General features: G+C 49.3%; 1 protein-coding gene across 1 annotated transcript in view; it reads left to right on the top strand.

The window, feature by feature from the left end:
- Positions 1–1,902: 1,902 nt before the first annotated feature.
- TWIST2 (twist family bHLH transcription factor 2) overlaps positions 1,903–27,189 on the top strand; it is a 38,030-nt gene continuing 12,743 nt past the window's right edge. Inside the window, exon 1 of the mRNA XM_075512008.1 lies at positions 1,903–2,654. Coding sequence (XP_075368123.1) covers positions 2,135–2,617 — 483 coding nt within the window. The 5' untranslated portion in view covers positions 1,903–2,134 and the 3' untranslated portion in view covers positions 2,618–2,654. The remainder of the gene's footprint in view (positions 2,655–27,189) is intronic.

Raw genomic sequence — 27,189 nt, 5'->3', positions numbered from 1 at the left:
GGCGGTTTCTCTTCATACTTGGAAATACAAACCAAATAGCCCTCAATGAGGGGTGTTTTGCCCTCTGAGGTGCAGTTTCACAACGGCACCACTACCGACAGCAGTTTATTTCGCTTACGGGACAGGCAAGGGGCCGTTACTCAGGCTTCCCCAGTATAAATGTCGCTTGCCGTAACTCAGCTGAGGGTGGCATCTGCCTTTGGGTCTGCGGGGCTGGCAGACACCGTCCCAGCCCCCTGTACGCGTGGACCTCCAGGTCGCGGATGCGGAGCAGCTGCCAACCCGCAACCCCAGCCGCCAGCCCTCAGCCCTTCTGGAAACCCGGCTTTGGGGTGCGAGCGGCAGAGGCACCCGTCCTATTCGACTCGCCGGGGTCTTAAATTGGATTAAAAATCTATTTGCAGAACTGCCTCGCTTTCCGACTTCTGTGCTGCACCTGAAAACCTTTCCTTTTGAAAGCAAACACAGGCTCTCCCCAGGGGCTGCCTGGGGAAGTCTTTCCACTATAAACATTACCTACCAGTAGTGGAGTCAGCCCCAGGCAAGCCAAAATTCCTTCTCCTACCAAAGAACACTTTCCAATCAAACCAGACATTATTTTTTCCATTAATGAGTGTTGATACCTACTGGAAAACTTTGCAAAGAAATCCACTCCAAACTAATTCTTCTGATACAACATCTACATTTTATGAGTATCTTCTGTCTTATTTATTTTTATTATTATTGTTTTATTTTATTTTCCTGCTCCGTATTGAAAACATGATCTTTGCTGCTCAGGAATGTGTCTGTTCCTGCAATTTTGGGCTGTAACTGAAATCAGAGGTCCAAATCTGATTTTGCTCTGCCTTAGCTCCACGGAAGCAAGCAGGGTTTTCCCACATTTTCCCTGGTGTGATGGAGAGGAAAAATAGATCCGTCATCTTCTGTCTGATACTTCAGAAACCCTGGAGCTGCTACCACAATTTTTATGCACTGGGATACCACTATTTCAACAGCAGGATATTCTAGAGGAAAAGACGTCCTCCTACCTACCTCGGCTCTTGCTTCCCCAAAAAGTACTAGTTAGTATTTAATGGGGGCGGGGGGGGGAAAGCAGGGAGAAAAATGGCAGGCAGATGGGCTGTGGGGCCAGCGTCGCCTCCCCGGGGTACCCTCCGTGGGGTTTTCTGTAAACTCTTAGCTGCTTTCCAGATGACCCCTGTTTTGGGCTCCACTGGCTTAGTCCAGGAGGGTCTTTCCATGCTCCCCACAAGCAGGGGGCTTGAAGGGGCTTCCCCAGCCACCCCCAAACCTCCGCCCTTGCCGTGCTCAGCGTGCCCCAGGGGACTTCTGCCACCCTGAAGTCACCCCGCGGGACTGGCAGCGGTGCAGGACAGGGGTTTTGGGGAGCAGGGTGCTGCGAGGGGCAGCTTGCAAAGGGGCGGCAGGGGGTTTGCAAGACCCCCAAGTACCAGGGGGTGCAAAATAGGGCACCTTCTTGGGCATGCGAGAGCTCACATGCCCCGCACCCCACTTCGGGCAAGGTACCACTGCAGCCTGGCCACGGAGCTGGGAGCGGGACCCTCGGCAGCAGGGGCTGGGAGGCAGCCCGCAAGCACTCAGCAAGCAGACCAGCACCCCAAAAATCCCCGGCAGGGGGGTTACTCTGGAGGGGTGCTGCAAATTCAGCATCTATGGTGGTGGGGGCGGTGGTGGCAGGGGGTGGTCGCCAGCTATCTTTTATTCGAGATGCATTCCCAAGATTTTAGTTAAGTGTAACATAAAACTGTGAAAGTTTAGCAGGGGAAAAGCTTTCCTCCCACTGACCTGGCTGGCCAATCAGAAGGGAGCCCCGCACCTCCCTCACTTCTGACAACTATTTAGCAACTGAGCTCAGCTAAAGTTTCCAAAAAGTTAGAATAACTTCCTCTCTCCAAGACCTCAATTTTTTGCACAACCCCGGTCCTTGAAATAAGAGCCCTTCAAGCAACCTGGAAAACGTTTGGTCAGCAAAAAAAAAAAAAAAAAAAAAAAAGCCCTCCTGTTTTTCCAAAGGATCTGTCTCAGGAATTTAAAGCACATTTAAGACACACGCACACTCACATAACATAAGGAGGGGGGGAAAGTCTCTTCCCCTCCCCTTCTTGCAGAAAGCATGGAAGAAAGCTCCAGTTCTCCTGTTTCCCCTGTGGATAGCTTGGGGACCAGTGAAGAGGAGCTGGAAAGGCAGCCAAAGAGATTTGGCAGGAAGAGAAGATACAGTAAGAAGTCCAGCGAAGATGGCAGCCCCAACCCAGGGAAGAGGGGGAAAAAGTCCAGTCCCAGCTCCCAATCTTATGAAGAACTGCAGAGCCAGAGGATCCTGGCCAATGTCAGAGAGAGGCAGAGGACTCAGTCGCTCAATGAAGCTTTTGCCGCCTTGAGGAAAATCATCCCCACTTTGCCCTCTGACAAACTCAGTAAAATCCAGACCCTCAAGCTGGCGGCACGGTATATAGACTTCCTCTACCAGGTGCTACAGAGCGACGAGATGGACAGTAAGATGACGAGCTGCAGTTACGTGGCTCACGAGAGGCTGAGTTATGCCTTCTCCGTATGGAGGATGGAGGGAGCGTGGTCCATGTCGGCCTCCCACTAGCCACCGCCCGGGCCAGGCGAGCCCAGCTGCCGAAGGGGTAGGTACCGATTTCTCTTCTCCCGGATGATGCTCTGCGTCTGTCTGGCTGCAGGATGGGGCACCCACGGCTCCCGGCTTTGCCGCTGGGCTCGGTCCCGCCCAGGGAGAGGTGGCACAGCTTGGTGGGGTGCAGGGATGCTGCTGGGTGAGGGGTTTGGGGCCACTGACCCAAAGGTGAGATGGGCAGCATAGACGTGTCTGGCCCCCTCCCGCTCCCCCGCGCCTGCGAAAATTCAAAAAAAAAGAAACTTCCAGGCAGGCAAAAATGAGATATGCCCCATTTTTTAAAAGAAATCAGCGTGTTTCTGCTCTGCAGGGATGGGGGAGCCGAGAGGGGACCAGCGTTGAGAGCTGGCTGATGAGGGACGGGGGGGAAACCATCGCTGCCTGAGATTTGCCAGAAAGCGCTGCTTCGGGGAAGGGTTTTAAGAGAAGAAAAGGCAATCGGTACAACAGGCTGACAAGGGGATCCGAAACAGCTGCCGCCCCACTCCACGGGCGCCTGCGCCCAAAAAACCCGGTGCCGAGCCAGCAGTCCCGGGGCGGCCACATCCTCTCCCAGCTCGGGGGGACCAGGGGGTCCGCAGGACCCAAGTGGGGTTCGGCGACGAGTTCGCCCCAGGTTGCGTTTCTCTTAAAAGAAACGAGCAGCAGATGTCGGCTGCAACCCCGGGCTGTGCCCCTTCACCCTTACACAATAAAAAGCAAACAAAGATAGAAGAAACTTTGCCAGATTTTTGTATTTTTTCGGTTTCCCTTCCCCAAAGTGCCGGTAAAGCAAAGGCTGGTGTTAGATGTAGTTTCTTATTTACTCTCATCACTAAACCCTTCCTCTTCGTTTTCCATTAGCAGAAAACCACTTCCTCTTAAGTTGCCTTTGTAATATTCGGGGAGGGAGGAATAAACAGTAAGAAAGGAGGGAAAAAAAGGCCCTTAATAACACCCTCATCTCAGGCTAATTAAGCAGAGCAGCTCTGTGTTGTGTCAGCCGGAGTTTGCATACAGCCGGTTGCTCTCTGGGGCTCAGTACATAAAGCAGAGCCCGCAAACCCATTTCGCCCAGCAAACGTTCGAAAGGGAAATTTGTCCCCCTCTTGTAACGTCGCACGTGATGTAAAATGAAATAATTTCATCATGTGGAGAAGCAGCTCCTTAAAGACAAAAAGAAAGTTTATCCCAGCCCATTGGCCAGGCTTTTTTAGAGGCAAATCCATCTTTGTTTTAGCAGCAATAAATGGTTCGTTTAAAAAAGCCCTTGATGCAACTACGGTACTTTGTTTGAAAAAAGCCAAAAAGCGTTCAGCCAGGGCTTACTAGTGGTGTAAAATGCAGACTTAAAACCATTTTAGAAACCACTTCAAGTAAAAGTTTTACTCGCGTCCTGAAATGGTTTGCATTTTGGTGCTGCAATTAGGGTTTCCACACGCTCTTCTAGGGAGCCCCCAAAGTGTTAGACTGTTCAAAAATTGGTTACTCTACCCATTGCACAAGCTGTCTGTTGTTTAGTTTTGTTTAAATGGGTAACGCTGCTGTGGTGGGTTTTATGGCTATTGCTGGCATTACTATTTTTTGCATGCTGTGCCGTAATTTCAACTGCAAAAAGCCAAAGTCGAGTCGCTTTATAAAAGGATAAACCCTCCGTTTATAAAACGGAGTGCCTTTTCCCATGCTAATCTGGCTAAAAAAGCTGCAGCAAATAGATTAAAAAAACCCACATGCAAAAACCCAGGCTTCTTGTCAAAAACAGATGTAAAATGTCCCGAACACATACTTCTTCAGCAGTTTAGATTGGCTGAATAGTAAAGTGCTGGGATGGAACAATGCATTTATTCTGTTGTTTCCCAAAATATGTGCTGCCATTAGCCAATGATGTTTTAAAAACTGTTATCTAATACACAACCATTTCTCTCTATCACACAGTACTTTAGCAGGAAAACCTGCTTTTTTTAACCACATCTAAAAATCACTGTCGGTTGAATTATTATTAGCATTGCTCCAATGAGGTGCGTTTTATATGTAGATGCTCAGATTGTCCCTACCTAAAAGAAATTACGAGCAACATTTCAGACTGCACGAAAAACCATGACGTAGAGCCAAACCCCGACGTGTTTTTGGTGTGCTTTGGAGTGAATCGGTATTTGGCATCTTTGCCATAACCTGACTTCCAGCCTGGTGGTTAGAGGTGGCTTTTTGCTCTGCGTTCGTGTCCCCTATAGAGGAAGGTTGCCTCTCCCTGAGCCCCCGGACTTTCTCCCCTTGCCTCTCCTTTTCGTGCCTGTGTGTGCATGCACATGCGTGCGGTTGAACTGTTGAAAACGTTGTTGACAAATGGCCTGGTGCGGTGTCAAATTCTATCGTTTATGGTGACAAAAATTACGTCTGCCAGCAAAAAAAGAAAATACAACAAGGTCCTCAAGAAGCCCTCTAAAATGGGCAAACTTAGCTGGGTGGTGTGTCACGGACTTCTGCATGGGTCTGTCCCGGCCAGAGGAGTTTTTATGCATAACAGGGGAGAAGCCTGTGCAGTCTCGATGGCAAAAAAACCCTTAAGAAATAGCTATCTGAATTTGGGATCTGCTCCTGCCTTTCCTAGGGAATAGCGAGCACTGCAAATGCTGGGTGAGCACAAAGGGGTGAGTTCCGTTTGGGCTGGATTGCCGCAGCCATCCTCCCTTTTCCCTGGCTTTCAGGGAGAGATAGGCAAGGAAAAGGTTTTTCCTTGGAGGAATGGTTGTTCCCCTTTGGCTGCAAAAAAATCAGAGGAGCTTTTTGATTAGAAAATCAGAGCCTTGGGAACTGGTACAATGCCACCCGGCCTTTGAAAACGCCAGGTCACTGCTGCTCGCTCCTCTGGCCACGAGAAGTTTTCCTGTTCTGCTTCGCGTAGCTATAGACAACTTACTCCGGTAGTTTCAAGAGAAGCAGGCGCAGCTTTGCACTTCAATTAGTACAATAGGGTGTTTCAACAGACATGCGAAGCTGAGCCTTCCTCCCTCAAACCTCCCCATCCTCATTGCCAGCACCTGTGCCCCTTCCCTTGCAGCCCCCTTTTCCTTCAACATGCTCCTTCTTTTGCTCCAACACCTTTCCTTCTTTTTCCTTCAACATGTTCACGATGCTCTAAACTGCAAAAAATGCAGGAGAAAAGGAAATATGTTTCCTGTTATTCCATTTAGTGGGAAAAATACTGTCCAACTGGGATGTCAGGAGCATCAAAGTGTAAAGGATGATGTAGCCCCAGCCCTCATCCCAGTAAGACCAGTCTGCCAGCAACCCCCTTCTTCCCACTCGCCGCAGCAGGGCTTGGGATGAGCCCTTTGCCTGCCCTGGGCTGGTGCTAGCACTAACAACACCTTTCCCATCTTTTTTGTGCTGGGGAAGCCGCATGCAACATGCGTGTGATACGTAGCCCTCTTACCATCGCCCCTTCAGGCTTCCAGGGCTGTTTCCAGTATAAAATGCTAGCATCCTATTTCATTTTGTCCTTAAAGAAGCAAACAGATGTTATCTCTGCTGGCCCTGGGAACAACCTAATTCTATAGTTTATGAGAGCAGTACAGTTAACTGGGGGTGTTGTGACACTGGAACTAAGCCCTTTTTGTCCCAAAAGCCCTATTTTTTTATACGCATCCTTAGAAAAATGTAAATATGTTTCCTTGACAGGAAGGATTGTAAAGTTTGGTATTTACATTAATAGGCTTGTAGCGGGGGGGTTTCATCTTAGTGCACTTAAAAGCCCAGCAAAATGCATTTTGGATCTTCTGTTTACGTTCGTGTCTTTTCTTGGGAAAGAATAAATCTGTTACACAGCGGACACCAAATACGTTGCACTCAGCCAGAAAACGCTCGGGCTCAGAGACCTTTGAAAGAGAGGGTGCAAGGAAAATGCTCCGGAGAAGGAGACATGCAAAAGACAAATCTGCCATGGGCTAGATGCGTATAAACTAATTACTGGTCATAAAGAGTGAGAGACACGCACGGTGGGGGGAAAAGGTTGGATCAAAACCGAAGGACCACTTAGAAGAGCAGCAAAAGCATGTTATTACTTAATCCACCGGAGCCAGGGCTGTGGTAAAAGTCCCGTCGGGAGAGATGTGCATTGAAGGGTCATTAAGGGAACAGTCAACGCATACATTTTAGCTAAGTAGACCTAATTTGTCTCCAAATTAGTCATCCTCACACTGGTCATCTGTGCAGAGTAGCTCTAATTTTAAGAGCATATGAAACATCCTCATTAAAACAAAGGGGAAGATTACGACGCTTCTCCTTTGCAACCTCCCTTCACATTCCTACCTTCAGTGGTTTTTGGGGCACATTTCATAGAGTTATAGGTAGTGGTGATAAATTAGCCTTGGAGATCACAGCAGCCTCACAGAGCCAGGACAGATCCTGTAACCACTGCTGAAATCTCTTTTGGGGACATTTCTTGTCACTCTTTCCCCCTAGCAATATAATTATTTTTATAGCTGTAGCTCTGAGAATCATTTCCATGTGGTTCAGCACGACTTTGAAATCTCCAAGCCTGAAATCTCCAGAATTTATGTCTTGCTGTAGAGCTGTAGGAATAGTTTGATGAGGCCATGAACATGTAAGGGAACGCCACCACAACCCCGAGCACAAAGTGAGCTCAACATGTAATCAGGGAATTACAGCTGCTGGTCGGGGAAAGCACACATTTCGGGTAGCTTCCCCCCCCCTCCAGGCTTCGCAGAAGATTAGGAAGGGGAAAAAAGCTGATTAAAATAAAGTGCTGTGCCATGAAAAATGTGCTGGGCCAGATCCTCAGCTGGCTCCAGGCAACCTTGCTGCTCCTTGCTAGCTGACGATCCCATCAGACATCTCAGTGGGTTGCTCTAAGTGACTTGGAGAGTGCTATACACCATCGCTTATGATTTACTTCTTTAGGCAAATTTGGAAGTGAGGAAAACCAAGAAGTCCTCCAGCTGGATACTAGCAGCCTCGTGCTAATTAATGATTAGTTCTCAATAATTAAAACAGTAGAAATATTTGCCAGGGGGGAAAAAAAAAAAAAAACTCCAGACACCCCAGCATTTAATTAGATTTGTAGTTGTAGAAGATGACCACTCAGCAACAACAACTAATCATACACAAATAACAAATTAACTCAGCCAGCCAATAAATCAAAGCAAGGCAGCCCTTACCCTCATACCCGTCTCTTTAACCACTTCCACGCCGGACCTGGCCGACAGCAGCCAGTCCACCCAGCCCGTGCCGGGGCACAGCGACTGTGCCATAGGGGCCAGCTTTTGCAACGCCCTTGTCCTTCTCCCGGCGAGGGGGCCAGCTAAGCAGCCAAGAGGCTCTTCTCCAGCAAGCACCCCCTCAGATGGGCTCTTTGTTAGGCTCTGCTCAACCTCCCTGGCACTGCTGGGCTTATATTTTCTCTGCGTGCATGTGGACGGGCATGTAAGGTGGGGATCGGGGCTGTGGTGGCTCTTCGGGATGTGCTTCTCCTCCTGCATTAAACCAGGGCTTTCTTTTGGGGGGGTTGACTGGTAAAATAGAGGATCTCCCTTTGAACTTTTTCCACAATCTGTCACCCTAAGAGTCCGAGGCTTTTGGTGTTTAGCAGGAAGGAGGGCTTTCTCTTGGGAAGGGAAAAAAAAAAATAATTAGCCTTTCTCCTCCAAAAATGAGCCGTCACATCATGGGAAGCAGCATCAGGAACCTGGAGACAGGAGGACCTTGCTGGAGGAAGGTGCAAACAGGACAAGGGAGGGTTTTGGTACCACCCCCGTAAAAATGTTAAATAAGCAACCACAACTCCTACGCCCTATTGCTAACAGAGGGTTTCAAAGAGGCCATTAGGTCCCTGATCTCTCCGGACCGTCCTCCCCGAGGTCTGAGCCTTTTGGGCGGAAAGGGCATTTTGATCTAATCCTGCGGAGTGGGCCCAGGAAAGGCGGCCCAGACGCTCTCCCAGCCGGCAGGCAGCGGCTGTTTGTCCGTGCACAGGCATTCGTCCTGCCCGCAGGCAGGGCTGCCCGCGCCTCCCCCGGGCTGGGGTCTCCCCCAGGGGCTTCGTTTGCGAGCCTTCACCTGATTCGGAATTTCTTTTGGCTTCTGAGTTTCGGCAAGAGATGGGAGTTAGGCAGACCCAGTCTCTCGCAGCTTGCAAAAGTGATCAGACATCAAAAAGAAAATAACCCTCGTGCCCTGCACTGTACAGTGAGCTGGAAGGGAGCTATAGTCCCTCCTCTTCCTCCCATCTTCTTTCCATCTTTTAACCATAGCTTGGAAAACAGAAAAAGGAAAGGGGGGGGGGAGAGGAGTCTACTGGTTCAACTTGATATATATTTACTGGAAGAGGTCCAGTAAGCCTGTACTAGCTTTAATTGAATTCCTAATAAGACGGTTTTGCCTTGTTAACTGACACCCCCAAGAAGAAGCTTTACCATTTCCTTAAGAGATATTAGGCCTGCCAAACGCACACTTTAATGTATGAATTAAGTTTCGGATTAATTTAGCCACCAAAAATCCTCATGCAGTAATTTATGTGATTATGCCTTCAGTTTAAGCTCTTCGGGCCTCCTTTAAAAATCATATGTTTGTGCTTAAATGTAAATAAAGCTAATTGCTCAGCTAAGAGAGATACAGGGGGATCACGGCTGTACTGTGGCTCCTGTTAAAAAAAAAATCAGCTGATCCAGCTTGGAAAATTTGGTCGGGTGGGATGGAGCTAGGGAGAGGCTTTCGCACAAAACCCAGCATTTTACGTGGCTGGGGGATTCCCCGACGCATCCGCATCCAGTGTCCCCAACAAGCAACTCCTTAATAAAATTAATCTGCCAGAGGGCTCTCACACAGCCACAACCACGCACATTTCAGACTGACCCTTATGGCATGTTTCATGCGCACCATGATGAAATCTCGCTGTGTAATATGGCTCGTTAGAAGAAATTCCTGGCTGGGAGGAGAAGCTCAGAAAATTATGGGGATGTCGGGGGGAAAAAAAAAAAAGCCAACAAAAAATAAGGGCAGACTCAGGAGAGAGGCAAACAGGCATATGCTTCCCAGCAGCCAATTTGCCATCGGTAACAGGGCGGTTTATTTTTAGTTAAGAACAAGGAAGGACTTTAATCCCCCTGCAGAAAGCACGCCTGGGGAGCACCGCAGCACCCCAATACCCCTGTGCCAGCACCTCTCAGATGCTGTTGGGAGCCTGCTTACCCTGCAGCATAAAAAGCCCACCCTGAATGCGCTCAGGACAGAGAAGCAATGAAACGGCATTTCATTATCGAAAGGAAAGCGGTGAAAGGCAGAGGACCAGCAACGAAACACCGTTTCGTTGCTGGTCCTCTGCCTTTCACCGCTTTCCTTTCGACATCTATACAGCCCCATCTCACTGTACCTGCTGTGCACCTCTGCCGAGGGTGACATATATATATAATAGCACTTATATAAGCGCTGCGCATTTAAGAAAAAAGCCCTAAGCTCCTACTTGGGCATTCAGAGCAAAGACCCTGGGGGAAAACGGTGCTGCAGGCTGAGTCGCACACGCGGCACGGCCCGGGAGGAGCCCCAGCATCTGTGGGTGCTCGGCAATGCCACCCACCCCGAGCGTGGAGGCAGAGCCGGGGGTTGTCCTCCCCAGGAGCACACTGCTGGATGTGAGCGATATGCCCTCGTTACCAGCATAGCTACAGGCACAGCAGGGCTCCCAGGGGAACAGCATCTGGGGCGCAATCGAACTGTTAATCAAAGGAGTTAGGATGGGGAAAATAGCTTTTCGGTGTGTCGAAACTGAGCACCTGTCTCCTTGTCCCTCTTGCACGCTTCCCACCAGGATGCCCAGCGCCACCTCCATGCCACGTACGCACCAAATTGCATCCCACAGGCACCTTTTGCCAGCTCTTGTGAGCTTAAGTCTTTTTTCCTCCCGAACGCACAGGCAAGCTTGCCCAGTGGGCTGTGGCACACCAGATATCCCTGGGTGCCGTGGGGCGGGTGGCAGGAATTGATCCCATGCAAGAGCATCCACGTGGAACCAGAGAGCTTTTGGCTATGGCAGTGCCTCTGGGAGTACCAGGGAATCACCACCGTGGAAACTTCCCAGTAAGACACTGGGCATAAAACTACATGATAAAAGCAGGCCAGATGAGTTAATATTGTCTTAAAAAAACCCTATGCGTGCAACATATTAATGTGTATTTTTACACATTAGATAAGATGGCTATTCTGCATCTGTTAAAGACATTTATTATTTGCCTGATGAGCTCAGGAAATTTCTAATATCACCGAGTCCTTTTCGCTGCCTCTAATTGCAAGCATGACCCTGCAATCTCCGCGTTCAAAGCTCCCTTCCAGCTCGGTGGGGTTCTACGCACCGAACAACCAGTTATTTTGCAAGAGGTTTTTCATCCTTTGCCACGAGAAGGGCTGTTTAATAGATTCCTGTTATTACCAGCACTAAATAATCTCTCTTTTATACCGTATGGGTCTGAAATGTTTGCTGTTGGAGGGGAGCTGGAGCACAGCTGAGCGTCTGCTTTCTCACCCCTTCCCCGTAGAGAAGCGGTGAGCTTGCCCGTGGGGTTTGATGCAGAGAGGTGGTTCACAGCACCGGGTTTTGAACTGGTCAAGCCGCAGTTTGTGCCCCAAGAGCGAGGGAGATCAGGGCATCCCTCTCCAGTGATTCCCTCAGAAATGTTGAAAACACACAACCTAGCGATCAATATTCCTTGCGATAACTTAATGAGCGCGAAGGAGTAACTCACCGCTGTTTTACATGCTCATGCCAGGGAAATTAGCGGTGGAGAGTGCCATAAAAAGACCCCGTCACCCCAAAATATAATTACAGGTACCCCTGGCCAACAAATGCCATGTGCCCAGAGGGCTGGGGATACAAGGTAGCATTTTCAGCTGTGAATTGGGAGCTCGAAACACGCCGGTTTTCAATAGGACTGAGTTAATCTGAAAATTTTACTTATTTTGCAAATCAGGCAATACTTTCACTCTCAATGGGTGGCAAAAGGTAAATATTTTAAAGTGGTTGAGGAGCCGAAGGGAAACAGACATGGCTTGGAAAATTGTAGCTATTTCTTAGCTGTGAATTGTCAGAATGAAAGAAATACCTGGCTTAAAAAGCAAAAGTCTTCAAACATATTTCCCTTTTTTGATACTGGTTTATTGTTCTCAAATACATCATTACTGGCCCATTTTCTGCTGCAATTAGAAAGGTTTTTATAAGTACCACGTAACGCCTGAGCAGGTATGCACACAAGTCCCAAGTACATTTTAGATCTGCCTACTCATCCCTGCTCTTACAGAAAATAGACCTCCTGTTTATAGCACATTCGGCGCTATTTCCTAATGCCATAATTTCACCAGCCGTGCAAATCGGTTGCGGGGTATTTTTGTTCCCCAGTGCCTTTCTTTCTTAATCTTTCATTTAAACGCCACTACTTGAGGTCTCACACAGCTCTAGCAACATTTGCATTAGTTTAAAACACAAAACCTCTTTCTAGATAGGAAATCCATAGCCCCCCCCCCTCCCCCCCTTGAATTACTCATCCACTGCACTGATCAGTCTGCCCTTCGGCTCTTCTTTATTTCAGGCACATCCTTAAAATTGCACGTGCAGCCAAAATATTTCAAAAGGAGCGGCTTTTCAGTCACTTCTGACATGCCACACCAGCAGACCCAGCCTGACAAAGAAGCTTGGAGAACCCCAGGGGAGCAATTCCGTGCAAGCTTGCCCCTTGCATGCAAATACACAGGTCGTCCGTGCAAGCTGCGGCACCCTATGCTGGGCAAGCCCAGTACAAGCCCGTCTTAACATTGCATCTTAAAGAGGTCCTCCAAACTGCACCCTCGCCATGCAAAGGGTGTTTGCCTGTGCTGTTGGCACAACTGACTTGTCCCTGGGGCTGGCAGGAGCCCCTGGTGCGGACGAGCCCTGGGGACCACAAGCGGTCCTGCAGCACTGTGGGCAGCAAGCACGGGGCAGGCTCCTGGGGACAGGGTGGTGTCGATCATGCCCTGGAGCTGGGCACAGTCCTTTTTCATGGGACAAGGCCAGCATAGCCCAAATGTGCTTTGGGAGGCAAGGGCCAACGCTGCCATGGCGCATGCAAAGAGGGAGGGGAGGAGAGGAAAGCTTCCCGGACCTCTTGCAGGGAGCCCAGGCCAGGACTCAGTGCCTGAAGCTTTGCAGGGGATTTGGTTGCTGGGACTGTTTGGGGCACGGGTGAGTTTTGAGTTGCTCCGTTGTGCTTCGTAAGGGCGAACACGGACGGCGAGGCACCTGCAGTTCTGCAGCCGGGGCACAGTCAGGGAGGTGACTCAGGGAAGTTGTTGGCCCAGTGGTGCAGCACACAGCGGGGCTTTTGCCCCCCGGCAAGCTCGCCGCTTCCAGCTGGTTCACTTCTTGCAGGTGCGCATGTGAGCTGGCCGTGGCATGGGGATGCCCGCACCAGGAAAGACAAACCAGCCCTGAACACAGCTCCAGCCCAAGTGCTCAGCCCTTTGCAGGCACTTCTGGGACCCCAGCCTTTAACGCCGGTGTCCCCCCCAGCCCCAGCATATCGCAGCAGGGCAGAAGCCCTCAAATTTGGGCTCTCCACCTTCCTAGCTGCCAACATCCCAGCACCACGTAGGGATGTAGCAACACCAGGCTTTACCCCAGCAGGTCCAGGAGGCATCAGATGGGGCTGAGAGGCAGATGCGGCTGTTCCCTTTTTCATTTCTTTAGGAAACTAAGAAATTGAAAAAAAAAAAGAAAAACAGCATTTGGCAGCAAGCAGAGGGTGGGGATCCTTGCCAAGGCCTGGACAGCTGTACCTTCTTCACTAGCAAGTTGTGTGATCAGCGAGGGCTGTGCTGAAAGCCAAGAGGAGTTACCATAGCTGCCACATTGCATTTTGCTGATCATCCCTCTGGGAGACACCTTAAAGAAACAAACCCACCCTAACAGCTACGCCAGCACTCGCGCTCCGCCGTGCATCAGAGGAAAACTATGGGTGACCTCTCAGGGTTTGTGTTTTGCGCTGGGGTTTTTTTCCGCTTTCCCCAGTCTCCAGCATTTGTGATCCAAGACGAGGGGACAGGGGAAGAGGAGAGTAGTTTATACAAAACTGTTTTTCCGTTTTCTGCAGCCTCGCTTGCGTACAAAAAGGCCGCCCGCCCCTCCCATTCACGGCCTGGGCAGCACTCCTGTGGCTGGACCTTCCCAACAGCTTGAAATAACCCAGGAAATTGTGCAAAAGCCCCGGCGGGTCCGATCCCACCCGGCTGGAGGCACGCACAGCTCTGCAGCCGGGGCCAACCCACCCCAGCCTGTGTCCTTGCGTTACAAATCTTGCAGCTTTTGCCTGGTGGAGTCTTAAAAATAGCAGAAGGGAAGGAACACGTCAGAAGGAGGGAGGGAGATGTGATGAGCATGGAGGAGCTTTGAGGAGCACTGATGGGCTGTGCCTGGCTCGCAGCAGATACCCACTGGGAGCATTCCTGCGAGTCCCAGGCGATGGCTGGGGGAAACCTCCGCTCCCCTCCCAGCAGAGCGGGTAACAAAACAAAAGGCTCTCAGATTTCTTTTTAAACAGACAATTATTCTTCCTTTTATTTAGGAGAAAAGCAAGAGACCTGTTTCCAGGTGTTATCCCTGCTCTATCTGTTCCCTGCGTGATAGCCAAGCACTCCCCAGGCTTCAAGATTTATTTTTAAGCTCATCAGTGAAACAACCTTCTGACCTCCAAAGCCTTCTTTCACATAGCCTGCCACGTGCATTCTCATTTCCATTATAAAGCTCATTTTCCTTGAAAACACGTCCAAAAGATACTTCCAAGGAGCTGTGCTTGCTCCAAAGCCGTGCTGAGGTACCCAAGTCCCCAAACTGGGGACAAACATCCCAGTGATGCACAAACATATTTAGCAGCTCTCCCTATCCTAGCAGCCCCATGATCAGCAGTTTCCCAGGCTCAGCGAGATCTGTTTGATGAAAAAGGTGGAAAGTCACAGGAGCCCAGCACGGCTTGCTCCTGGGCTCGTGCTGACTCAGCACCTGCTGGCACTAGAGGGCAGGATACACTATATTAAAGAGGAAGGTGGGTTTGAGGTTGCATCCAAGGGGCACATCTCATGTACGTCAAACAGGGAGCGCGCGGCGTATCGGGGAGCAGCCAGGAGCTGCCTCGCTGCACAAAGCAAGGAGGAGCTGAATTCTGCACTGAGCACGTCCCACAGCATCCCGTCAGGACAGCGGTCTCCCAGGTCATTCAGGTCAGGGTCAGAACGCCGAACGGCATCAGAGGCACTTCCACCACACTGCAGTCACAGCTGCCTGCTGCTTTGCCAGCCACATAATTCAAGGTGAAACATTTTGCCTTGCCTTGTATTCACCGACACTGTGCAGACAAGCTACGCTGCAAGTGTTGTAGCTCAGATTCGTGGAAATAACCTTCTTCATGCACATTGACCGGCTGATGCTTAGGCAGTTGTCAACATACTCTTTCTATATAGAAAAAACTGTGGTTTTTTTTTTAAATCTCATTACTTTCTGTGTGTGTTTTTCTACATATATGATTAAAGCTGTAACGTCCTCATCTTAATAGGCCGTTTTAGATTAGCTCCAAACAAAACAAGTACAGGTTTACTCCATTCCTTTATCAACAGCCACTTCAATAAACAAACAAAATTTTAAGATTACTCCAAGCGTGTCGTGCAGTGCAGTCCTTTCATTAGTGAAAACCTCATAGAACTGGCAGGCTTCAAGAGCAAGGTAATTTGTGGTCTAAGCACAAGAAAAACTTGTCTCGAGCCTCCCAAGCCTCCTTGCAGGGAGGCCCTAATCCTGCAACCACGGCATGCCACCCTGCAGCACGGTGGCTGCAGATACCCTGTACGTGACTGCAGAAAATATTGTGGGCCAACAGCCAGGAGCAGCAGGTTTCACCCTGAATAAGCAATATTTTTTGACATCACAACTTGTAATATGCAATAGCAACTGAATGGATCAGGGCTCTATGCACTGCAGCACTTCAGCACAGGGCCAGTCCCAGCTGTGTCCCAGCAGGGCCAGTCTGCCCAGCAGCCCCAGCTCAAAAGCTGCATTTTAAGCTGAGACGCCTGAAAAGAGCACAGGAGAGCTTTCAGGACCGCAGTCAAGATATTGGGTTAGGGAGATGAAAGGGACAAAACCCAAAATATGGCTGTTCCACAAATATCTTAGAAGAGAATCACCAAGAGCTGCTGAATAGAAGAAATGTGGGTCTTTGGTTGCAGTTTGGGAGTGGAGATGTCTCACCCCTGCTTTGCCGCTAGGGAAGAAGGGGGGGTCCGTAACCATACGCTTGGCTGCTAGGAAACGCGATGTTTTGCAGGACAGCAAATTGGGAGCCTCTGCAGAGGTGGTGGTTGATGAAGGAGCCCCCACACTTGCGTCCATCTGCTCTGTTCATCGCCGGCCCGTTTTGCACTGCTGCTTTTGGCTGGGGCTGTGCGCGCCTGTGCCCCAAGTGCCATGGGATGTTGGGGCTGGCTCTGCTCTGGCCAGCTAGCTGAGGGCCCTTGTTGGGGCAGTCCTTTATATCAGAGCCTCTGAGCTAACGGTATGGGCAGCGGCTCTTTTCCTTCGTTACGGCGTGCTATTTGATGCCATGGGGCCAGCAGGCTTTGCTCTCCTTGCACCCATAGCCCGTCCTGGGGACACTCTGTGCCCTAAATGAAGGAGCTGGGCTGAACCTACTCCTGGGTCGGACCCAGCTTGTCCGTACAATTTTGGTTTATGGATGGTGCCTCAGTTTCCCCTCTGAAAAGCAAATGCTAATACTTTTCCTTTGAGTGCCTGTTGCCTGCCCACCTTGTAACCTCCCCATGAGACAAGACCTTCCTACAAACAGTGCAAACAGAGAAGGGATCCACACGCAGCCAGACTGGTTTTTCCCTGCCGAGCCCCGTGCCTCCCAGCCAGCCCATCCTCCTTGCTGGTTGTCCCCCCACAGCACAGAACATCCTCTCGGTACCCTGTATTTTTAGGTGCTTTTTGCATCCCAGTGGGATCTGACTGCTGCCAAATGGAAACCAGCTCTGCACCGGGGCCAGGCTGAGCAGCCTATCTACAGCAATTTATATGCATTTCACAGCTTCTCGTTTCAGCGATCTAAATTGCAGATGTGCGCTTCAGATTTGGAGAGAGACAAAACGGAAGGAAAAAGGTTAAGCAGCTCTGTGAGTCACTCCAATACACAACCTACTGTTGATTTAGAAACCTACCTCGGCAGTAAATACAGAATAAAGTTCTCCAAACTGTTTAACCTTTTGTATTCTGGCCAGCAAACCAAATAAATGACAACAAAACATCCCTCCAGAGTCAGAAAAGCAACGAATGTGGAAAACCCTGCAGTGGAGTTAGTACCAAGAAAAAAGTGACCCAAAACAAGTGATCTAAAGAAGAGGGGAAAAAAGAAAAAAGAGCGGACGTGAAAGGCAAAGAGGTAGGCGCAGGCATTAGCGGAGCAGATAACAAAGAGAGCGTAGCGTGCAGGCTGTGCTGCTCTCCGGGAACTGCTCCAGGCAGCACAACGCAAGCAGCAACTTTCCAAACAAGTGGAGGGAGGCTGCACAGCCGCAGCACAATGAAAAAAGAAAATACAACCCAAACCCTGCTCATGCTGAGGTCAATGGTAAGAGTCTTGCTCAACAGACACCAGCACCCACTTTGTGTGGGAGAGCTGTTCGCATCCAGGCCCTCCTTGGAGTTGCATGGACTTGACGTACCCATTACAGTCCCAATTTATTTTCCCACAGGCTGTTTGGTAGCTGCTTTTTGAGGGCTAGAAGCACCAGGCTGAAGGCAAAGAAGCATCAGGCTGAAGGCAAAGGACATCTCAGCTGTGTAACTCAGGAAGAGCTCAGTGCATAATTGCAAACGGGCACTGCATACAGGTAGACAGGAGCATTCACGAGAGAATTAGCTTTACTGCAGGCAGGCCGGTCTTACTATGCAGGCAGGGTACGCATGCGTCAGGTGTCGAGGAAGCTCTGCAGAGGGCTGGCACTGAAGACACGGAGCAGGCTGTGCATGGAAGTGTCCTTATCTCAGCTTTGGAAACCCCTGCAAATTTTTGAAGGCAGCTGAACCATCCAAACCCCCAAGATCTTGTTGAATCATTTTTGTCTTCAAAGCACAGGGTGTAGCAGCGGAAAGAGAGCTTTCCCTGGGATTTGAGGCACTGAGTGGGAGTTGAGAGAAAGGCCAGCATCTGCTGATCTCAGGGTACCACCAGGAGAATACCGCACAAGGATCTCGAGGAGTTCACTTGGGCCAGAGCCATCCCGAGGTCTCCAGTTAAAGCAGAATCGCTAAAAAGCCGTGTAAAGTGACCAGGGGAGCCAAGGGGGCTTTAGAGTCCCAACAGTTGCAATGATTAAAAGGAAAGCTGATGAGCAAGCATTTACAGCATAAATCAGACTTTTCTTAAATATTTAAGCATGCTTTAAATCAGCAGCACTGTGGTTCAGAAACCACCAGAGATTTAGTGGAGAGGGGAGCATTAAAAAAAAATCATCATTATGATCAGCACGCAGATGCAAAACTCAGGGCAGAGACAGAACTGCCTGCATGGTGTTGCTGGATAATAATGCAGACCTAAACACCTCTTGGACTAATTTTCTCCCCTGACTTCCTAGATCAGGAATGCAGCCTTCCCCCCCCTCCCTTTGTACAACAGCGATAACTGCTGTTGAATGCAAGACTGAATTTCTTCGCCAAAAATCATGCTGATACCTGGAGCATTTCTCTCCACCTTGCTGCGAAAGCCGTCTTGTGTGTCTGCAGCTTTGAGCAACCTGTGCCCCTGGCTCCCCCAGGCAGTTGCCAGCCCCCCGCATCAGATGTGAACTGAGACAGCATTTCAGAGACCATACTTCAAGTTCTTTTTGCCAGTTTTGAACTCTTCAAAGATCACGTGTTCACGCTTTTCCACCTAAAGTCTGAAGACTAAAACCATAGCCTATTAAAAATACTACATTAATTGATTAAATAAGACATGACACACTCTGTTAGCATCTTTAAAGTTACATGGAGCTTCAAGAAAATACCAGTAAAGTAGAGCTAAAGCTAGACACGGCAACATGAGGTTTCTGGTGCAGGAAGGAAAGCAGAAAACATCAAGATTTTTGCATTACAGATGCTATTGAGCCAGCAGTGTTCCCAAAGTATAGATATTTTCAAATATGTGTTTCTGTACTTTCACCTCTTTTCCCCCTTTGCTGTAGATCCTAACACACTGGCATTTGCTTGCTAGACATGAAACTGCGGGATTCTCCTCCACGCTGCAGCCCCTCCTGAGCAGTAGGATGGGATCTGGGGGAAGATGCCCCTTTTTGCAGTGTAACTATAACCCAGATGCCCGGTGGTGGGAGGGAGGCCCTGGGAAGTAGAGGGAATTTAAGCATCAGCTTCCTCCGAGGCAGGACAAACCCACACGGATTACATGGAAGGAGAACGTCGTGTTGCTTTTGAAGCTTTGTGTGAGGGGGAGCCTTAAGAAGTGCGATCAGCGAGACTAGAGAGCTGCCGGGAGCACACGTGCTCACGTACATCTCCCTGTGCATTGCTGGTATTGACTTGAGCCTGACAGACAGGAAGGAGCCCAAAACTGGAAGAAGGCACAACACAAAGCTGGGGGAAGCTGAACCAAGAGCCGGGTTCATCTCCTGTGCTCTCATCTTGGCAGAGGCAAATGATGGAGCAAAGCACAGAGGGAGCAAAGGGAGTTGAGGGGGAAGGAGGAGCAGACCAGGAGAAGGAGCCCAGGAGACCAACAGAGGAAGAAAAGGGCCTTGGAGACCAGGGAAGAGGTGACAGGCAGAATGAGCAGCTTGGGCTGGGATTATCTCAAAGGCAGGCTAAGACTGACCAGGCATCATGCTAACGTGAGGAGCCTGTTCCTGGGGGGGATCTCTGTTTTGCTGTGCAGACAACAGAGCACTGCATCACATGGATGTTGCAGGCACCATGAGTGGGATGAAGGGGGAGCAGCCAGACCTGCCACGAGCGTCAGGGTCAAGAAAGAGATAGGCTGGGGGCAGAAAGACTCCCAGGAGCCAGCAACACCCTTTTCACACCTATGCATACTCCAGGAGTACAAAAAACAGGGAAGGAGGAAAGATGTAAACAGGGTTCCCAGAGACTGACTGTAGGGCACTACTAGTACTACTACGACTAGTACTGTAGGGTACTGACTAGGGTACTGAAGGTTTCCCTGCCTTCTCTCCCACCCTGGTCCGAACCTTAACCCAAAGTTGAGCTGAAGCCCCCACCAGCTCTCCCACCGGAGCAGTAGATGCTCAGCTCCCCACCTGCAGCCAGGGATCCCCAGATCTCATCTGCTACTGAACCTGAGGTAGCTCAAAATTCACCCTGATGGTTTTGCAGCTCCCCCCCCACCAGGTAGCCAGGCTGTTTTGGAGGCAATCAAAGGAAAGAACTAACATGGTCCAACACCATTGAGGTGAAGCATAAAACTATTTCACCTTCACCGTGTGTGCATACTCACTCCCCACACCAGAGCATCACACTGAACTTGGCCTTCAAACAGCCAAGACTACCTTCCTCTGATCTGTTATTAGGGGAGTGAGAGGGTCTGATAACAGACTGGAGCTGAGAGGTGAGGCCAAAGAGATTTAGGGCCCCTCCAGAGCTGAGATTTTTTTTGAAGGGCACTACATTTCCTTGATCCTTTTGAGAATACCAGCCTACACTCATGGCTGAGAGTCTTTATCATTTAGTTGCTCTTTGAATCTTTTGGGAAAACTTTAATCCATAACATACAAGACCAACATAAGTAGGGATAAAGCAACATTTTGAGGTTTGAAGTATACAGCTGAAGTCCAGGAGAAGACACAAGCTGGTTCAGAGCAGCCCTACATGTCCTGCTACTGCAGTGGCCCAGGCCATCTCCACAGAGACTTCTGGTCCCTGGACTAGACCATAGCTCCCTTTCCTGGAAAGGCAGCCCACAGGCATTCCCTTGGCTCTTTTGTGCCTAGGAGCAATCCTCAGCCGGCAGGATGACCTGGCTGGGTCTCAGACATGATACCCTGGCCAGGCAGCGAGTCCCCAAAAGCTAAGTATCTCATCCACAGCCCATGCACAGGGGAAGATCTTTGCAGACATGGAAAAGGGAAGCAGATTCCCCCAGAACATACACAAACCACTAATTTCTGCAGTCAGAGTCTAGCTTGCGTAACCAGGCACAGCTCCACTGAAAGGCATAAACTCAGCTCCTTTCATTAATGGAGCATAGATGGAAATAGTTTGGGTGGACTGGAGAAGTCTAAGAGCCCCATCCCCGGGATTTAAGACCATTCCATAACCAGAGATGAAACAGCCAAGTGAGGTGATGGGAGCAGAATAGGGCCATCTCTGGAAGGAAAAGCAATGCCGACAGTTCTCCTTAGTCTCTGGAGCTGCTGTGATATGGCATGCTTCAGCTAGCTTTCTTATCCCAGCCCTACCTAGTTTGGAGGCAGCATGCAAACATCTGGAGACGTGTAGGTCCTTCCTCCATACGCATCAGGATGCTTCTGCAGCATGCCCTGCCCTGGAAGGGAAAGCACTCCAGTGGAATAACCCAGGAGTGTTTGCCAAAGAGGGGAGGGAAGAAAAGGAAGAAGAAAGTATTTAATAACTCCCAAATCATTCTTAAAAATTCATTAGCTATTATTTCAGCTGTGTGACCTCCTGAAGGGACTTTCTAGAGGGCCAGATTATGCAGTCAACTAAAAATATAAATAAGTATGGAAAGGGCAGAGATCACTTTATTCGGCCAAATCGTGTGGGATGTCAGGTTCAGTTTCCTGTAGGGTGCATCCGTGCACTTCCAAGACACCAGCGTGGCCCAACAGCTCCCCCAGTCTGAGGGAGCTCTGCCTCCCCGGGCAGCGGGCATGGCACAAGTAAATGAGTTATTTAAATCTGGGGAGGGCTGATTCCAAAGATTTCCTGCCAGTCCCGCAGGGACAGAAGCACGTTGCGTTGCTGGAAGGTTTCCAGCTGCAGTTCAAGTGGGCTGCAGCTTCAGGCGTGTTGCAGAGCCCAGCTCCCAGCCAGGCCCGTTGCTCTGGGTAAGGATCTTTATCCTTCCTAGCTGCAGCACTCATATTCAGGTAGGGGAAACTTAGGAGTTCCTTTCCATTTGCATTTCTTACTTCTTCCACCTTCAAGGAAAAAGCATGTGCCACAAGAACCAGCCAGTCTAACTGAGCCCATCTCCTAAAACTTCTTTTCATTCACTCATTTATTAATGTTGATCTAAATAAGTGTTGTTTTTAGGGAGCCTTTAAGTCGAGGAACTGCTGATCCTTAGAAACCCATTTACCTTTCGAGTGAGGATGTAGTAAGAAATACCGCTAGTCACATGTGCTAAGAACTGAGGATCAGGCAGGTGAGGAGGCTCTCTCCACGAGGTGTAACGTCTAAAACCAGAGTCTCTTTGGTTGTCAGTGGTATCCCTATGGCTGTGCTCCCCAGTAGCTGAACACCAACTTTACAGTATTACATGTATGTATATACATGCACCCAATATTTACTGATAGGGCAAGTGCTGTATTATAGGTGCATACACGTGTAGGGGAAGTGTGCAGCGTACGTATAAGTATGATGAGACACATCTGTGCCTGAATAAGAGTTGCAACCAGAAATTTCAAAAGAAAACAAAAGCCTCTTTAACTGGTAAAAAGCACAGAGGAGTGAAAAGTGCTTAAATGAAGTCAGTAGACATCCTATACTCCTCCATACCTGTGGTATATTTAAAGTCTAAGCATGGTATCAGAGGTGATGTGTGTACTGCATGTAGAAGCAGGCACACACACTCCTCTGGACAGAAATAGATCAATACTTCCACATACCCTACCTGCACCCAACTTGGTTTCTTAATGAGCCTTTAAAGCTTCCACTGCAACTACCAGATGTAACATCCAGCCTCCCTCACGCTTCACAAACATACACATGCAGTTTTAACCTGGGGAATAAGAAGCTTAAGAAAACATTTTGCTGGACTGCAAACATAAGCTGCATGTAAAACTCAGTTGTCTAGAGCAGAAAGGCTGTTCAACACCAGTCAGACCCAAGCAGTCAGATGAGAAGCCCACCAGCAGCAGGTTCAGAGCAAGCCCCTGACTGACGGGAGCACAAGCTTAGCACAGGTCTGCACATCCTACGACAGCTTGCGAAATTCAGAGAGGAACAGCGTTGCCAAAGTCAAAGCACAAAGTCTTTGTTTTTAACAGATGCAGAGAGCTCCTCTTCCTCCCCCCAGAAAGGAGATTGCACTGGCATCGCAGTAACGTAGGTTATTAGCTCAGTGGGAACCTAGCAGAGTTCAGACTCAAAGGTTCAAACAAGTCCAGCTTGCAGCTGGCAAACCTAAACAAGCCCAGCCAGCTGGCGTTGAGCTGAGTCATCCACACAGCAATTTGGTTGAAAATGTTGACTTAACCCATTCATTTAATCACCCAAATCCAAAAAACCCTGACAATTGCAGTCAATAAAATGTACATCTGCCTTTTGCAGAATGACAGACTGGAAAAGACCATGTAAACCAATTTTCCAGAGCTTTTTCTAGGCTTCTGTGTGCATGCTGCATACCCTTCAAGTTCTTGGTAGTCATTTGCTACCCTGTTCTGATCCAGCAAAGCACATTGCGCATCCTTAGTGCATGTGCTAAACCACATTGAAGTCAGCAGGGCTAATGGCACACATTTAGACATTAGGCATGTGATTAAATACTTCACTAAATGGAGGCAAGCTAAGGACACGCTGACTTTTTTGCTCCTTTAGCAGAGAGATTTCATCTTTGCACATTTCTTTCTCCAGGAGTTTGAACTTGCTGGAGTGAGACTTTTTGTTCCCCTTTGAAAAACAGCAGCAAGGGAGCAATCAGCTCTATGCTTTACTTCTCGTGAAGCCAATAAACTCCAGAATTGTGGTGAAAAACTGACATGAGAGCTCTGAAGTGTCTGCAGGACAGCTTATTTATAGAAAATTTATAAAAAAAACCCATGAAACAGCAATGTAGAAAGCTGGTAGACAGCAAGCAGAATACACCACCTTTGGTGTCCGCTCCCAGCTCACTGATGTTATTTAAAAAAAAAAAAAAAAATTATTAGTTACTCATTGCAGAGGAAATTAAAACCCTCAGGACATTAGTTTATCAGAGGGCAGGCTTCTGGAGCAGAGCAGTGGGTTGGGCAGCTCTCGTCCTGGGGACCTCACAGCACCATGCAGGCTGGAAACATGTTGCTAAAGAGGTTGTGAGTAAGATCGCTCTCTCTCCTGCTTCCCGTTACTTGCTTGCCCGGCATCACCCACATAACAATTTCAGGAAAGCCTGTAAAGCAGCTGGCCAACGTCAAGCCAAGTTATAAGCAATGATGCTATCCTTATGAGTCTTGGAAAAAATGAGTGATTCATGGTTGCTCAGTGCCCGGACAGGGACCAGCGGGTTACTGCTATCTCCTCAGGAGACCACGCTCCCAAAGAAGGATGGCGACATCAGAAACCAAAAAGAAAAAAAAAAAAAAAAGATAAAATATTTCATCCATGACCAGCCCCAAGGGAGATTCACTGCCACATTATTCCCTATAGCTGCCATGTTACTGCCCATGGGACTATTCTGTCCAGAAAGCCTTGCTGTTACCTTAATTAGGAGCCCCTCTGGTAGCCACCACAGCCCGAGGTGCACAAACACAGCCAAAAAACAACACAGACCTTCAAGCATTTGTGGGATCTGAGCCAGCCAAGAGGTTTGAAGCAAAGCAAACAAGACCGTACTGAAGCATAACATATTCAAACACAAAAAAAAAAAACCCTACAGACTCCAAAACTCCTTCTAGCCATACAAGTAACCTTACCTCCTGCCGCTTCTCCTGCGAAAGTCCCCTGATGCAAAGCTGTGTTGGGCAGCCCCAGGCAGCAGCGAGTCAGCCTTGAGAAGAGGCTGGCACGGAGATAGGGCAGAGGAGAGGGGGTGGCAGGGCTGCTTATAAACCCCAAGGTGGAGGAGGAAGGGGCTTATTGAACTAAAGAGCAGCCGCTGCGTGAAAGGACTCAGGCTGAAATCCAGAGGACTGGTTTTAAGCATGGGCAATGCCATCTGCATGGAAGGCGAAAGCTGTAAAGTTCATGAGAAGGCTTGTACAGTGCAGTACTTGCAGCAAAGGCTGGAAGAAATGGCCCGGGAAAGATGCAGGACCCAGGGCGGCTCTTGCCAGGCTTGTGTCCGTGTTAATGGAGCTGTCAGACCATCGAAGACAGAGAGAAAGAGCGTCTGGGCACTAGCAGATAACAAACGCAAAGCAAGCCGTGGTCTACCAGCGCAGGTATTCAAGGTCACTGTAGCCCTTCCCACAGGCATGGTGTTAGCATCGGTTACTCACAGGGTGCCCAAAAGGTGAATGCAGCTGCCCTGGTGTGCAGCGGGGCTCCTGTCCCGAGCTGTGCTCGCCCCAGATATTATATGACATGCTCCGCATGTCAGCCAGTGGCTTTCGCTGAAGCACAGTGTGGTTAGCATCGCCGGTACACGCCGGAGTGCCTTACTCGATGCCAAGTACTTCTTACCCCGGCGGGACTGTTTGGCGTATAAAAATGTAACTCCCTCTGCATGAGGGCAACACCCTGTAACCCCACGTACTTTAAAGAGTTGGACTATTCTTGCCATAAAAAAGATCAGAGTAGGTTTATTGACTGCAGTGGAGTTAAGCTGGTTTATTCCAAGTGAGAATTTGGCCCCTTGACTTCAATGAAGCTGTGTTGATTAATCCCAGATGGAGACCTGGCCTGGTACAATCCCCTCTGAAAGTCCTGGGAGATTAGTAACACACAGACTGAATCAACGCCATTACTCAGAGCCTGGGTGGTTATCAAAAACCTGCACCTGCCGCCCTGTGAAACGCTGCCGGGATGGGGCCAAGCGATTGCGGTCACCGACTTTGGGGACCAGGATGTGGTGAGCGAGGGCACATTCTTCAAACGCTGCCTCATGCTAGGGGGGAGATGCCAGCGTAGCACGCTTTCCTCTGCAAACATCTGGGAACGTCACCCAGGACGCAAGTCCTGGCTCTGCCAAAACCCAGGCATGGTGACATTGAGCATGCCGGCCAAGGAAACAGGGGAATACTGCTTCTTCACGTTAAGGGCTTTTTGTGGTGCTCTGTAAAGATCCGTAAGTGTAAAACTTGAGGATTAAATCCCCCGAGATTCAGGGAATCTGACCCAGCATCTGTTTGCCAATTTTGAAGAGCAAACACAGCTTCATGCAGCAAAGGGAAAACTTTCTTCCTCGCTTCCAATGCAAAAAACCCAGGGTCTTTTTTCAGCAGTCACCTCCAAGTCTCTCTCATGGCAGGCAAAGTTTTGCTTCCCAGTGTTATAGGCACAAGTGCCGTACTTCTAGCAAGGAATGATTCCACTGAAAATTAAAATCGCTTGACTTTCACAGCAGTTCCTTTACATATGCACACACACGTGTGCCCGTAGAGAGACGGCGGAGCTGTGCCATGTGTTGCAGCGTGGAGGAACACCAGAATAAACCAATTCAAAGGAAGGTGTTGATGTTTTTTGGGTTTCAGGTGGTAGAAACACAGAGTGGACGGTACGTAGTCCATCTCCCCAGCACGTTATTCACGGAGAGGCATTATTCCTGGCTATAGGATGCCAATGTCTCTCCCCACATGGCTGGTTGGAGTTTCCCCTCTATTTGCTTTGAGGTTACATTGCGCAGCTCAAGGCGACAAAAAAAAGGGCTCGGCGTTGCGTGCAGAGGAGGCACGGCCTCGCCGTCAGGAAGAAAGAAATGCCTAAGCTCGCTGTTCGCTCGCTCCAGCTCTGCCTTCCAAGCGTTTCTGAAGTCAGGCATCTGGAGCGTGATGTAATCTGAAGATTGATCAGCAGCAGCGCACGTACAGCTGTGCACATCTGGCCTACAGGTGTTTCAGCTGCTATTTGTCAGTGACTGTATCGAACATTAAAAAGCACCCCGACTTCGTAAGGCAATCGTACCTGTCCCGCAGATTGTTCACAGAAGCCCATGAAATGCCATTGATTTTATGCAAACTGTCTCTGCTTTTTAGTGGGTGGCCCCAGGTTTTTTGGTTTTTGTTTTTTGGTTTTTTAAAGGAAGGAGTTTAAACCATAGACGCTTTTAAAGCAGGGGGTTTGTTGTTGTTATTAATTCCACTGGCATTAATCCATGTAGTTGAGTCAGTCATAACGGATGGCTGCTATCATCCACTTGCTGATTTACTCTTAGGAGTCGATGTTATTGCAGAGTCTTTGCGCTGCACCGAGGAAAAAAAGCTGAGGCTGTTCCTCCTCGTGCTCAGCTATGTATGGACACAGCAAGACTTGCTCCCAAAGTACCTAACCTAAACGAGGCAGGGACAGGTAAAGTGGGGAAATGGGTAAGAAAGGTCTCGTCCGTGGGGTAGGACCTGCCGGCGCCCAGTCCCAGCCCCGGAGCCAGAGAACGATGCTTCTCGCTTCCCGCAGGGATGCTGCCACTCATGAG

This window comes from Mycteria americana, chromosome 9, assembly GCF_035582795.1.
Source record: "Mycteria americana isolate JAX WOST 10 ecotype Jacksonville Zoo and Gardens chromosome 9, USCA_MyAme_1.0, whole genome shotgun sequence".
NCBI lineage: Eukaryota > Metazoa > Chordata > Aves > Ciconiiformes > Ciconiidae > Mycteria > Mycteria americana.
Note: the sequence above shows the minus strand (reverse complement) of the source record. Positions and strands in the feature narration are given on the sequence as shown.